The 13,674-nt window shown below is 41.4% G+C and overlaps 1 protein-coding gene across 1 annotated transcript in view; it reads right to left on the bottom strand.

The window, feature by feature from the left end:
- The window catches only part of ARMH4 (armadillo like helical domain containing 4), a 132,230-nt gene extending 118,775 nt beyond the window's left edge, over positions 1–13,455 (bottom strand). Inside the window, exons 1-2 of the mRNA XM_058567009.1 lie at positions 13,409–13,455; positions 3,508–4,927 (exon numbers count right to left, since the gene is read on the bottom strand). Coding sequence (XP_058422992.1) covers positions 3,508–4,870 — 1,363 coding nt within the window. The 5' untranslated portion in view covers positions 4,871–4,927; positions 13,409–13,455. The remainder of the gene's footprint in view (positions 1–3,507; positions 4,928–13,408) is intronic.
- Between the last annotated feature and the right edge of the window lie 219 nt (positions 13,456–13,674).

The raw sequence follows: 13,674 nt of genomic DNA on the forward strand, positions 1-13,674 counted from the left end.
GACCTTGAACAAATTACTCAACATCTCTGGGCGTTGCGTTTCTTCAGCTGTAAAATGGAAATAATAACAGTACCTATCTCATAGAGTTGTTACAATTGAATCAGATGACACGTGTAAAACACTCAGTACATGCCCAGTACTTTTTAAGTATTTAATAAATATCAGCTATTATTACCCCATTTTACAGAACAACTTTGGCTTAGAGAAGCTAAGCAACCTGCCTAAGGTTACATAGTGCTCTTAACCACTGTGCTAACTATGCCTGTCAACAATGAGTGGATAAAGAAGATGCAATATATATTTACACAATGGAATTTTTTTTCCCCCCGAAAGCCCCAGTAGATATTTGTCTGCCATAGCTGCACTTTCTTCTAGTTGCTGTATGTGGGATGCGGCCTCAGCATGGCCGGAGAAGCAGTGCGTCAGTGCTCGCCCAGGATCCAAACCCGGGCCGCCAGCAGCAGAGCGCGCACTTAACCGCTAAGCCACGGGGCCGGCCCTACACAATGGAATATTATTCAGCCATGAAAAGAAGGAAATCCTGTCACTGCCCAAGGAAAAACTTGGAGTGGCCTCTATAGAAGATTTATATTTGCTTTTAGATCATGAAAGAAAATGAAATAGACCTGTGGGGTATGACATACCTACCACAGGTCCACTTTCTTTACAACATTACAATCCTCTCAAATACATTATTAAAGACTATATACGAGGATCAATATTTGCCCCCTTCTTAGGGAGGGGCTTGCTAGAAATTTCAAATACTGAGCCAATGTTAAAACAATTTCTAGAAGGCTCTATTGTCTCTCTTCTTTAAAATACTAATTCTAGATACATAGCATATTAGCAAGTCCAGTAAGTTATATAATGAAAAATAACATTCTAGGAATAGCTGAAAGGATTTTCTCAAAGTTTTTATTAATAACATCATGGTACTCTCTATTACTTAAAAATATTTTTCCTTGGAAACTATTTATTTGCTTTAAAATAGTGTTTGTACATGTTTCAGTGTAAGCAGTTCCTTTTCTTGGTCCCCATTCAGTTTGGACTATTTTTTCTTCTGAATTAAAGAAACTTTTATGTCTGATGAACTGATACACCGGTTACAGGACAATGTGAGTTAGGGTACAGTTCGCATATGGGCTTCATACTTGCTCTTTATACTATTAAGTTTTTTCTTTCTTTTTTCTTTCTCCAATAAGATTGTAAATCTCTTGAGAGCCAGGATTCATTGTCCTTTTTGTATCTGCAGCACCTAGGACAACGCTCTGTTTGCCATAAAAAGATAATAATACATAGTTTTATCATTTTAAGCAGTATGCATTCTCCATGTTGTCCTCATTTTTGAAAGCATAATGAACACTTTTGAGAATATGTAAAAATAAATGTACAGTCTATGGTCATAGTTTCATTAAACGGCAAGAAATATCAAAATGGCATTGTACTCTGAACAAGTGACCACTGTTAGAGAAAGAGTAGTGAGAACAAGAAGTAGTAATGGGAATTTTAAAATAACATTCAAAATCTCTCCACATCTCTCATTCTTCCTACTTCCTGCAGAGAAAAAAAAATGATAATTAGTATAGGTTACTTTTAAAACCTGATCTTCAACTGAATCAGCTGAAGCACAAATTGAACCAGAGGACTGACCATAATCCCAGGACACTCATCTGGTCGTAATGTCCAAAACACCAAGAAATCACTGCAGGTCCTGAAGAAGATAATAGCCAAGTAGTCCCTGGGCTCTGAAATGAATGGCATTTGAGTTGCTTACTTCTGAAAAAATAATCACCAGAAAATGGATAGGAAAACTGTTTGGCTATTCACTAACTAATGTTGTCAATAATCTCAATTTTCACATTCTTTTTAACTCTATGGGACAAAAACATTTAAACCAAAAGCAATTATTTGACTGTTCCTCTCTCTATGAAGAACATTTAGAAGTTTTTTGATGAATTTGGACAATGCAGGAGTCAGATTGGACAATTCCAGTCTGAACGGTTCTCTCTCCTCATTCACTCATCCACTGAACTGGTACTTACTGAGCACCCACTGTGTGCCAGATAGTATGTTATGCTGGGAATAAAAAGAAGTTGCCTGTTAAAAGACTATAGTTAAGTGAGGCAATTATGACTAAGTAAGGAGCATATTCAATACTGAAAACAATAATCAGACAATTACCAAATTCCTTTTACTTTTTAGGCTATCTTAATCTACCACATAAGAATTATGGATTCAGCTGTGCAATGAATAATCTAGAACTACAGGAATTAATGCTCCAGGAATAGCTTAAAGTGTTATGGAGAACTGAAGTAAACTTCTTGTTCAGTTGTATCTAATGTCTTCACAATCATGTGGACGCAACTCTCTTAATGAAATTTAAAAACCAACTTACAAAACATTTTCTGAAAGCTTCTATGAAAACTTACAGTATACTAGGTCTTTCAGTCTTTAAAAAATGAATTGATATATAAAATTCATTCTTTCATCATTTTAATTCAATCTCAATAACACTTTAAAAAATATATTACGGATTTGATATTTTCCATTAATTAGGCTACTTAGCTAAAGTAACAAGCATACATATTCCAAAACAATTTGGAACGAGCATATGCAAGTTATGCTAAGTCTTTCCTTCCCCGTGCTGTTATCTGACCAACTACACATAAAAAAAAAACCCATCATCCATCAGCAACAAATGTAAGGCTTGTCAGCTCATAACATTCACAGATGTAAAGGCCAAGAGGAAATACAAAGTGCAGAATCAAGCCAGCAGACGATTTATCTGTATTGGGTTGTTTTCTTTTCCTCACTTCTAGATGAGTTTCTTTTTGGGAAAACAAAGTCAAAGAACTTATATGGTTAATACTATGAGACAAATATTTACCTAAAGCTTTTTGGTAAGAAATATTAGGGATGTGAATATTTTTTACAACAACGTGTAAATAAATATCCTACATTGTTTATTATACCATTTAACATATGGCTAATTCTTTCACATCTTCCTGGATATTTATACATTTTCATAACAAAATGTTTGAAAAATATTCATCTATATCAGAGTTTCTCAGCACTATTAACATTTTGGCTCAGAGCTTTGTTGTTGGGGGTCTGCCCCATGCACTGTAGGATGTTTAGCAGCACCCTTGGCTTCTACTCACTAGATGCCAGTAGCATCCCTCCATTGTGACAACCAAAAATGTCTCCAAACATTGCCAAATGATGGGGGGAGAAGGGGACAAACTGTTCCCAGTTGAATACCACTAGTCTATATGCAGGGGTTATACTTGGGTATAATTTTTATATAAAATATATATTTTGTTTACTTTTGCTTTTCATTAAAACTTAGATAACCCACTTCTAAACTGTCACTTTAAAAAAACAAATCAACACCTAAAACTCGTAATGTTATATATCAATTATATCTCAATTAAAAAAATAATAAAACCAAATTGAAACATTCCAAATTAAACAAAGCTTATCTTTTTCTTTCTTTCTTTCTTTTACCTTTAAATGTATTTCCCAGTGGTCGATAGGCCTCAGATTCATATTCTGAGATGGAAACAGTGGTCTCTAAGAAAAACATGGCATTGTTTTCCTGGTTGGATTCCACGGAGTCTGCAGTATTTTGAAACTGGTTCACAACAGAGACTTCCATATCTTCCATCAGACTTGTGGGAGTGAAGGAACTTTGATCAGTGAAGGAAGATGATCTCTCATCCCCAAGTGCTATTAGCAGCGCTGTCCCCGTGTGTGTTTCCCCTTCAGGCAGTCCCAAGGCCACCTCTGCAGACTCTGTCAAAGGTTTGTCCCTTTCCATACCTTGCATACTGTTATCAGTTACTCGGGATGTCTGAGACGTTTCTATTCTCAGCTGAGTCTCCATACTGTCTCCAAGCTTTGGGGTCTTTATCTGGCTTACACTCTCTAATTTGGTGTCATCCCACTCATCACTTACAACAGAGGCAGCTGGAACTGCTGTGTTGACACTCACAGTGACTTCTGGGGTTTCCAGCAGGCTGTCAGCTTCTGGCTCAACACTCTGGGTGTACCCGGAGGTAGTGAGCCAGTGCTTGGTGGCAGGAGCCTGGGTATTATCAGCTGGCATCTGCGAAGGCTTCTCCCTACCAGGCACGAGGTTCCCAGGCTCAGGGCCTGCTGTGGGCTCAGCACCAGGAAAAGTTGTCCTACGTTCTGTATCTGCTTCAAATGTCTCAGTCCTCGGACTGCTTAGCATTTCTTTAGTATTCACATAGGATGAAGGTGAATGACTAACCCCTTCCTGATTTTCAGTTGCAAACAACTGATTATCCACATACTTCAGGAAACCTTGTGTTACTTCTGTGGTCCCTTCTGCAGTGGGCTGAATGTTGCTACTACTGAAGGGCTCCTCCTGCTCATCAGTATTCAAAGAAGCAGTCGAAGTGATAGGGTTGGTTAACACGGCCTTGGAAAGTCGGCTTTCAGGAGACGTTCTCTCTGGCTGGCTGGAAACAAACACTTCTTCCCCTGCTGGGACCAACGGCTCAGCAGCAGTGTAAACACCAGGGCTATGAGGCCGCATGAACCCAGCTCCCCCAGGATGGGTGTCTTTGTTAATAGGGAATACTTTATTTAACGGCATTGCTGATGGTCCCGCCAACACTATCATTGGCTCTTCGGAGACCAACAGCTGGGGAGTGCTCTTTGAAGTAATGGAGTTATTTTCTAGGTCATCTGTGTTCATCCTCTCAGACTGCCCTTCTTCTGCACGAACATGTGCTATCTCCCTTCTTTCCATTTTGGGGAAGGCTAAACATTGTGTGGCAAAGTTAAGAAGTAGAAGGCTACAGAAAGCCAGACAAATGTGCGATATGATTGGCCTGCTCATAGTGGAAGAGGAATGTGCACATAAAGTGGCAGAGCTGACAATTCCAGTAATTGAGTCCTGCAGAAAAATAAAGCATATCAAACTGTCATATGAATATATTTTGTAAATAAGTCCCTTTAAATTAAACCACAAGTAAAATGATCTCCTTGACTTCATGCTCAGAGATGGTACGTAAGAGAGGGCTGTTCTATTTCTTTGTACCTTTGAGACATGGGTAACCCAGTTCACTTTTCCCTGCTGAATTTTGCAGCTGATTTAACTTGAAGCTATCTAGAAAAAGGTACACATGGTTCAAGTACTAAATTCATTGTTTCTTTTTTTTTTTTTTTGTGAGGAAGATCAGCCCTGAGCTAACATCCATGCTAATCCTCCTCTTTTTGCTGAGGAAGACCGGCTCTGAGCTAACATCTATTGCCAATCCTCCTCCTTTTTTTCCCCCAAAGCCCCACTAGATAGTTGTACGTCATAGTTGCACATCCTTCTAGTTGCTGTATGTGGGACGCCGCCTCAGCATGGCCGGACAAGCGGTGCGTCGGTGCGCACCCGGGATCCGAACCCGGGCTGCCAGTAGTGGAGCTCGCGCACTTAACCGCTAAGCCACGGGGCCAGCCCCCATTGTTTCTTAAATACCTACTTGAAATAAACTACCTTTGAAATCACATTTCCAATATTCTCCTTAAATTCCCCTAGTAACAATGCAGTCAAATGACCACAGAAATGGCAACATGTCCAGGATACAGAAAGTAAATCTTACATTTACTTACATTACATTCAAAGAACATTTTAGGTGTGTTTTAAAAACTTATCAGGGCCGGCCCCGCGGCTAAGCGGTTAGGTGCGCGCGCTCCGCTGCTGGCGGCCCGGGTTCGGATCCCGGGCGCGCACCGACGCCCCGTTTCTCCAGCCACGCTGAGGCCAAGTCCTACATACAGCAACTAGAAGGATGTGCAGCTATGACATACAACTATCTACTGGGGCTTTGGGGGGAAAATAAATAAATAAATAAAATCTTAAAAAAAAAAAACTTGTTAAATATCATCATAAAACACTGGATACCAGTTATATTCAAGAGTTTTTAAAAGTATGTAATTGATTTTCAATTAAAATTTGTCTTTAAAATGCTTAAATTATTTATTTTCTCTACAACAACTATAAAAATTATAGGCAAAACCTTCATGTTTCAAAATTTAAGAATTAGAAAATGTAAAAGAGCTCAACAATGTACATAAGTGTATTTTTAGAAAAAAACTTTTGGAGAGAACCAAAACATACTTTTAAATTATCAATTTTTACTGAATACACATTATGGTAAGATTAAGATTCATTGTATTTTTTAAAAAACTACTCATACTCTCATTACACCTAAAACTATATCAAAACTGCTAATTTTCCCCCAAATTTAAGAGTTTTAGTTCTTTTTATCTATTTTGTTGAGTAGGGCCTTCTCTTTTCCCATCATCAGAAATTTCTCAGATGTTGCACATTTTCTGGAAAATTAAACATAGGAACTAAAATTCTAAAATAAAAACTTATCTTTATAAAAGTTATACTTTTCCTTTCTTTCATGTCTAATCACTAAACTATCCAGATTAAGCATGTGATGTGCACACATAAAATATAAAAATTTACATTTTCTTAGGGGCTTCTCCACTTAAGGAGTTCAAAGCTTCCACAAGTTATCTCATTTAGTCTTATAGGTCTTTTTGAGACAGAGAAAGGTGAAGTCCTTGGTCCTAAATGGCTGAAGGGAAAAAGAAGCCTGAATTTTTCTACATGAGGAAAGAGGAACACATCAATTTGGCACTGAGGCCTCTTGCCAACCACCAGTACCACGTGAATGTATCAACCTGGAAGCAGATCCTCCAGCCCCAGTCAAGCCTTCAGATGATGCAGCCCCAGCTGACATCTTGACTGCAACTTTTTGAGAGACCTTGAGCCAGAACCACCCAGCTAAGCTACTCTCAAATTCTAAACGCACAGAAATGGCATGAAATAATAAACATTTATTGCCACCAAGTTGAGTGTAATTTGTTACACAGAAATCTTGAATCCACAGTACTTTGGGAGAACACCGAAATGGGATGATATCATGAGGTGCTATGTGCAGAAAGGGAACAGCATACCAGGGATCATAAATTTAGCAGGAGAAGAAAATTGAAGCCAGAGGCAACTAGGAGAAATATAAGCTCCTTACCCCCAAGAATCCTCAGAGATAGTGAGAGGATGCTCAATTTCCCCATATGTAGGATGAGGGTTTGAAACAATTTAATATTAAATTATATACAGGTAGCTAGTATTGTTTTAAAAGGATAGAATACGGGAAAGATATCTGAAAAAGAGGGAATAGCATATGCCAAGGCATGTCAACATTCTGTACATTAGTTATCACTATACTTTAGATGAGTCATAAAACATCCCAGCTCATAGCCAGATAACAGATTTGGTAACAGTATTTGACCTGCTGCCTCTATTTTCCTTCCTTAAAAGAAAAACATATGAAGCTACACCTTTGGATTTCTGTGCAGACAAGTTGAACTAGGAAACTCTATACAGTTGAAGATATATAAAAGCTATAGAACTCTCTGGTTCATTGTTGATCTGTTCAGAGAGCTGCCCTTTCCTGAACAAATATTTTTTCCATTCAGTGAAATCCTACTAAACATCCCAGAAGATGGAAGATGTGATTCTAAAAGCTTGATCCCATATTTCTGGATAAAAATCTGAAAAAAACAGGCCATCGTGAGTGGCAGTAGAGTTTAGAAGGACATGGACTGGCATCAGACAAATGAGTCCTGAATCCTAGCTTTATTGTTGTTAAAACTTGCCATGGGATACTGGCCAAATGGTCTCAGTTTCTCCTTTGACAAAATGAGGAATTAAACAAAATAATCTTTGAAATTCCTTCTACCTCCATGATTCCATTTTCATATTTTATCTATTATAGGACATAAAAAAATACAAATGTTTTCATATTCCCACAATTTTGCCATCAAGTAGGCAAGGCACCCAAGTGATTGAACGAACGCTTCACATTTTATTTGTATGTTCTTGAGTCATGTGTACTGAGAAGAGAATTTTATGAACAAATCAGATTGTGGGGGGAGGGTAAATGATAAAGATTTAATACAACCTCAATTGCCTTTTCAAAACAGAATTTTCTTTCAAGGTTTTATTTTCATCTAGATCTTGAGCTTTAGAATTTTTTTTGTGAAGGAAATCTTGCCATTGCTCTAAAAGACTTTCCTTCTGTAACCGTCAGCCACCTGCTTTCTAAATCCAATTACAACCGAAAAAGTGGGGGTGAACTGCAAGCCTAATCCACGTCTGTGTATTGCAGCCATATGCTCCTTCTCCCCACTATTCAAAGCAACGCCTGAACTTTAAAAGAAGTGGAAAAGACAGCCTGTAGGAACGGCAGCAGGGAACGTCTGCTACTCAGATAAACCGGTAGATGACCTTCAAGTTCCAGATCTTTCTCCATCTTTCAAAGCACAGTACAGGTCCAATGGCCACTCCCACAATTTTGCTGTCCCCATTGGAGCTGCAGCAAGTTAGAGAATAAACACGAAAAGACTGACCCTTGTCAATTCAATGACAATATTGCTAAGCCTAAATAACCGTCTGTAATCATATTTTGAGAGCTATAGGCTTTTCTTTTTTGCTCGACATTGTATCCCCTCCCTGGCAAAGTGCCTGGCACAGATGAAATGCTCCCTGAACGCTGGCTGAACACACCGATGAATGTCTACAGCCTGCTTTGCTGGGGCAGGGGGAGGGAGGGAGATTTCACTGCTTATTAGCATTATATGTCTTAATTATCTTAAATTAACTCAATCATAAGAAGATTTAACCAACAAAAGAACACTTCTCTAACTTTCCCTTCACACCGTGACTTTGGGTGCTGCTTTCTTTCCACTGTATCAGTCAGTGCGAATTAATTCAGATAAATAAACTCTAGGCAAACTGCTGATAGTGGATATTAGCTTCTACTAGCTGAAAAAGCATCCCTTCCGGAGCAAGTCAGTAGCACTTTGTCCGTCACCTGCTATCAAGGTATCCTAATGGCTCGGCAGTCCTCCGAACAATTGACAGCATTTCTGCCACCAGCAGGCAGATAAGCGGTTCTGTCAAGCTTTATCTTTGACAATCTTAAATAGAGACAGTCCAGAATCTGTTTCTTTGTCAAGTCTAGGCATATTCGAGTTTCAAAGACAAATGAAAGACAGTATAAAAAATATAGCCTTTGCTGTCTTATTAGACTTAATAATCAGGTGCTTTTAAACACTTGGTCAATATTTTTCCAACTAAAATGTATACTGCTATTGTTCAGTGTTACCAAAAGGAAACCAGTGTGCTAAAACATTCTCATCAGTGACAAAGCTACTTTTTTCAAAGTAAATTCCATTCCACATATAATATATAAGGAATGGGGCATTGCCCTAAGAGTACCGAAGACACAGGAGGCCTGCAGAGGATGCCAAAAAATTGGGGACAATCTGCCTGATATTTTCCTTTTCTCAGGATAAATACCAATACCGTCAATAGCTGGTGTTGGGGTTTCAGGAAGAGAGCTGCATAATCGTAGATGTTCACTGTCTACTGGATGTTACGTGTGCCGTGGATGCCACCTCAAACCAGCAGCTGCTTCATCTAAACTCTGGTGGCAGCTTGAACTCTTCTCTCCCTTACATCCCACATTGACAACTTCTGTGAATCGTTCCCTCATAATATCTCTTGGAATTGTCCCTTCTTCTCACCTCACTAGACTCTTATTATTTTCATTGCCTCTTAATTGATGATCCAGTTCAAACTCTCTCCTCTCCAATCCATTTTGTACAATGCAGATGGCTTATTCTTAAGAATAAAAATGACAATAATCAATCAAAAATGTCTACCATTTGGGGATGCTACGTGCCAAGTATTGTAAGGGCCTTATGTAAATTATCTTATTTAATCCTTACAACAACCTAACAAGGTAGGTACTACCATTATCCCCATTTTTTTTATGAGAAAACTACAGGCTTATAGAGGATAACTAACTTGCTTACGTGTGTCTGTTTTTGAACTTGTGAATCCTGTCAGACTTCAAGTTCCCTGCCTTTGCCACTACAACTCGCTGCCTTCCCAAAACACATGATTTAAAGTCCCCAAACATACAACTGCCAAACCCATATCTATAATACACCCCACACCATTAGGGCCCAGGACAAACCCCATCGCCAGTGAGTCTATTGCCCTCTTATGTGCCATACTCATTTTCAGTTCCTAAGTTTTGTTCGTAACATTGCACTCACCAGAACAGAACACTCCCTCCTTCTGCCCCACCCCAGCTATCCAAACCCTGGCCCGCAGGTCACCTCCTGTTTACAAACTGCTGTCACAAAAACGCCGGCCCATTCTCTTCCCACCCTTCTCCCTGCTGCTCTAGCACAAATAGTCATATCTGCAAGTCTTGCCACCTCAATAAGACTATGTTCTTTGCACACCAACTCTGATCTAAAAGCTTCCTTTGTTAGCCATATAATTGCTAATAATGGTAGGCACATGGAGGTGTTCGATGAATATTTGCTGACATGAAGTGAATATAAATAATCACTTAAGAATGTGAAAAAGAATATTCAGAGTCATCATTTTATATTGTAAGATTTTCAATGACACTTCATAGTCTATCCATGTCTAACTGCATATTTTGTTCATCACCTAGCCAATTTGGGCTGCTTATTCAATGTCATTTTAATAATGGTAATAACTTTTATATTCTCATTTCTGCTATACTTTAGGTTTTCAGGGTTTATTTCATTTAAAAAATTAGATCAACAGTAACAAGTGGCAAGTCTCAGAGCTTCAGGTCGACTTGCTTCCCAATTACCATCTCACCTTTAAAATCCAATTACTGATTCTTCCACTGATGAGGGGGAAAGAAACTCTTTCCCTTCTTTGTTTGTATCTTAATAATCTTTCCATTTTGTGCTTTTCCTGATCCTCAGTGATTAATCTGTCATTGTCTTACCTTTTCTCTTTCTAATCTTAAGGCTTTTATTGCCAATACTATTTCATTTGTCTAAAGCTGAGCTTCTCAAGACTCTGACCCTATTAACCCAGCTGTGACAGCGATCATTCAGGTACCCCATTTCTGATCCACTGTGCTGCTGACAACTGTCACTGGCCTGATATATTGGCTTTAAGATCATCTGGCTCCAGTCATCCTTCGCTATCAATTAAGTAGCCGGAATGACAGATGATCCTTTCAGCAGCATGTTCGACCACAGCGGAAGGAGAGAGAATAGAGTAACCACAAAGAAAAGCATGGCCCCCCAGGAGGAAGGTGGCCTCAGTGCTGACAGAGCAATTTGAAGCCTCCACAACATTCTTTTTTCCCCTAGCTATTTCCATCTCCCTTTCAGCTTCTCATGTAGACAAAGTGATCTGGGAGTAATCTGATGTTCAGAAAATCCTGTCCCAATCAACCTCGGTCAACAAGCTCTTGTCCATCCATCCTGCAGTCTTTTTCAATGACCCATTTGACACTTCACTTCTGTTCTTCATGGTTCCCAAACCTCATTTGCTTGACAAGATCTCTAAGTACAGTACTAGCTGGCATCTAAGAGGAAGATAATCCCCAGGCAGACGTTTCAAGGAATAAACATAATATCTAACATTTCAAGCTGAAACTTGATTCAGATACTTTTCTTACAAACACCAAGTAAACACAATAGGGAAAAACAGGGTTGACCACATGTCTTAATTAGGGAATAAGTCTTCTTTTCACAGAGATTAAACCCAGGTTCCCTCTCAACAGCCAGCTTCCCTATGTGAGAATAAACAAAATTCAATGAACAAAAATACAACCCATACACAACTTTTCAGGCAAACATCTGCTGAATTAAGAGTGAAGTACACCTTTAGTTGAAAAGTGGAAATTTTCCATAACAGCTAAGTTCATCTTCCTCATTTTGATTCTATATTTATATTCAGCATCAAACCATTTCTGTAATACCAAACTATGATACTGAAAAGTCTAGCAGGAGACACCAGAATATAACTGTAAGAAGCCTCCCCTGAAGACAAAGACAATTCCACATCTCCCTAATTGGCTCTGTTGCTGTCGCTACCTCAGACTCAGTGAGTCTTGGGAGTTTTGTGAATAAACACAATCAATATCAAGTCTGCAGCATAAGTGCTTGGTTCATTATTATGACAAATACAACTCTACCTTATTCATAAGAGCAAGTCCACTCCCCTTAAATCTCTACTGTGTGTAAAGGTAGCAATGTTCTGATACTGTGAAATCTCACCCTGATTCTGAGTTTCTTTCAATAGATGCTACAGTGGAGTTCTACCGCGAGTGAGCGGAAGTGGTCAGGGACTCTGCAGGAGCTGGGCTGAAACGAGACTCCTTGGAGCCCAACAACATCACTTGCGATCAAGGAAACACACAAAAAGGAGGGGAGCCATGCAAATTCTGACCATACATTTTGCTCCCTATAGAATCTTTCAGAGCTCTACGGGTGGTTTCGTGAACCACTCCCCCTCTCCCTTAAGTTTCTAACTAAAACTTCCAAAGAAAGAAGGCAGACAATTGAAGGCAGCCTCTCTCCTCCCCTCCACATCAGCTCTGAACTGAAAGGAGATGCAAGATCCTGGTGGATCCTCGGGATCAGTTTGGGAAGGCAAAGATTTCTCATCTTTGAGAACTCCAAACTCTTTAGGGTCCCATATTTTGCACGCCCGGCTGCTTCCTCGCCAGCCAGGGCTCTACGTGCTCCGAATCTACACAGGTCGGGTTCTGTCAGTGACCAGGACGCACATGCGACATCTAGGCACCTCCAGGCAGCACCTCCCAACTATTCTGGAGCCTCAGGCAGACCTTGACCTCCTCCGCATCTAAACCGCAGGCCCTCTTCCCAATTAAGTGACCTTTCCAAGGAGCATCCTCCTGCCGTGTGCTAGGGCACCGGTCAGGGTCTGAGCAAGGAGGTTCTGTGACATCTCTGCGCTAAACACTCAACTGTTTGTTTTCTGTAAAGTAGAACGCATTTCGGTGGCCACCGCAGCCCCCATTCGCTCCTCGGCTGCTGGGCACTGACTGGCATCGGTGACAATGAGATCGATGCTTTGAAAGAAGCAAATCGTAGTCTTCGGGAACTTCTCTACCACCGCTGTGAGATTGGGAGGGGAGGGAGAGAAGAAAGAAAAACCCACACAAAAGCAGCCAGCCCTGCAAGCTCCGCCAGCACAAAGGCCCGCTCGCTGGTGCGGAGCCCGGAGGCTGGTTGGAGCGAGGAGCGCAGCGAGTCTTCCAAGGCCTGCGCGCCGTGACCAGCGCGCCCGGAGCGCCCCCGCGCACCCCTCGCCGGGGCACCGCGTTCAGGCGGGGGCGCAGAGCGCACGCCTGGCGCGCGCCGGGCTGCCGCGCTCTCCGGACTTCACCGCTGCCGGGGCGACCCCGCGCCGCCCGGGGCTCCAGCTCCGTCTCTGCCCCGGCGCCCCGTCTGCAGCCGCGGCCGCCCGAGCGACAGCAACCGGGCCGGTTCTCACCTGTGCGCCTTCAGCCAAGCAGCGCGCGGAGAAGAGCGGCGGCGCCCGCTCCCCACATCCCCGCGGCGGCCCCTGCAGCGGCGGCGGCTCCCTCCGCTGTCTGGGACGCCAGGGGGAGGGCACTTCGCTTTGTTGCTTATTCATGAGGCCGCGACCACGGCTGGGGATTGGGCGGCAGGAAGATGTGCCCGCCCCGGCCCCGCCGGCGCCGACACCCGATGCTGTCGCTCCACGCCCCTCTGCTCCGGCGCTGGGGCCGAGCCGGG

This window comes from Diceros bicornis, chromosome 24, assembly GCF_020826845.1.
Source record: "Diceros bicornis minor isolate mBicDic1 chromosome 24, mDicBic1.mat.cur, whole genome shotgun sequence".
In the NCBI taxonomy this organism is placed as follows: Eukaryota; Metazoa; Chordata; class Mammalia; order Perissodactyla; family Rhinocerotidae; genus Diceros; species Diceros bicornis.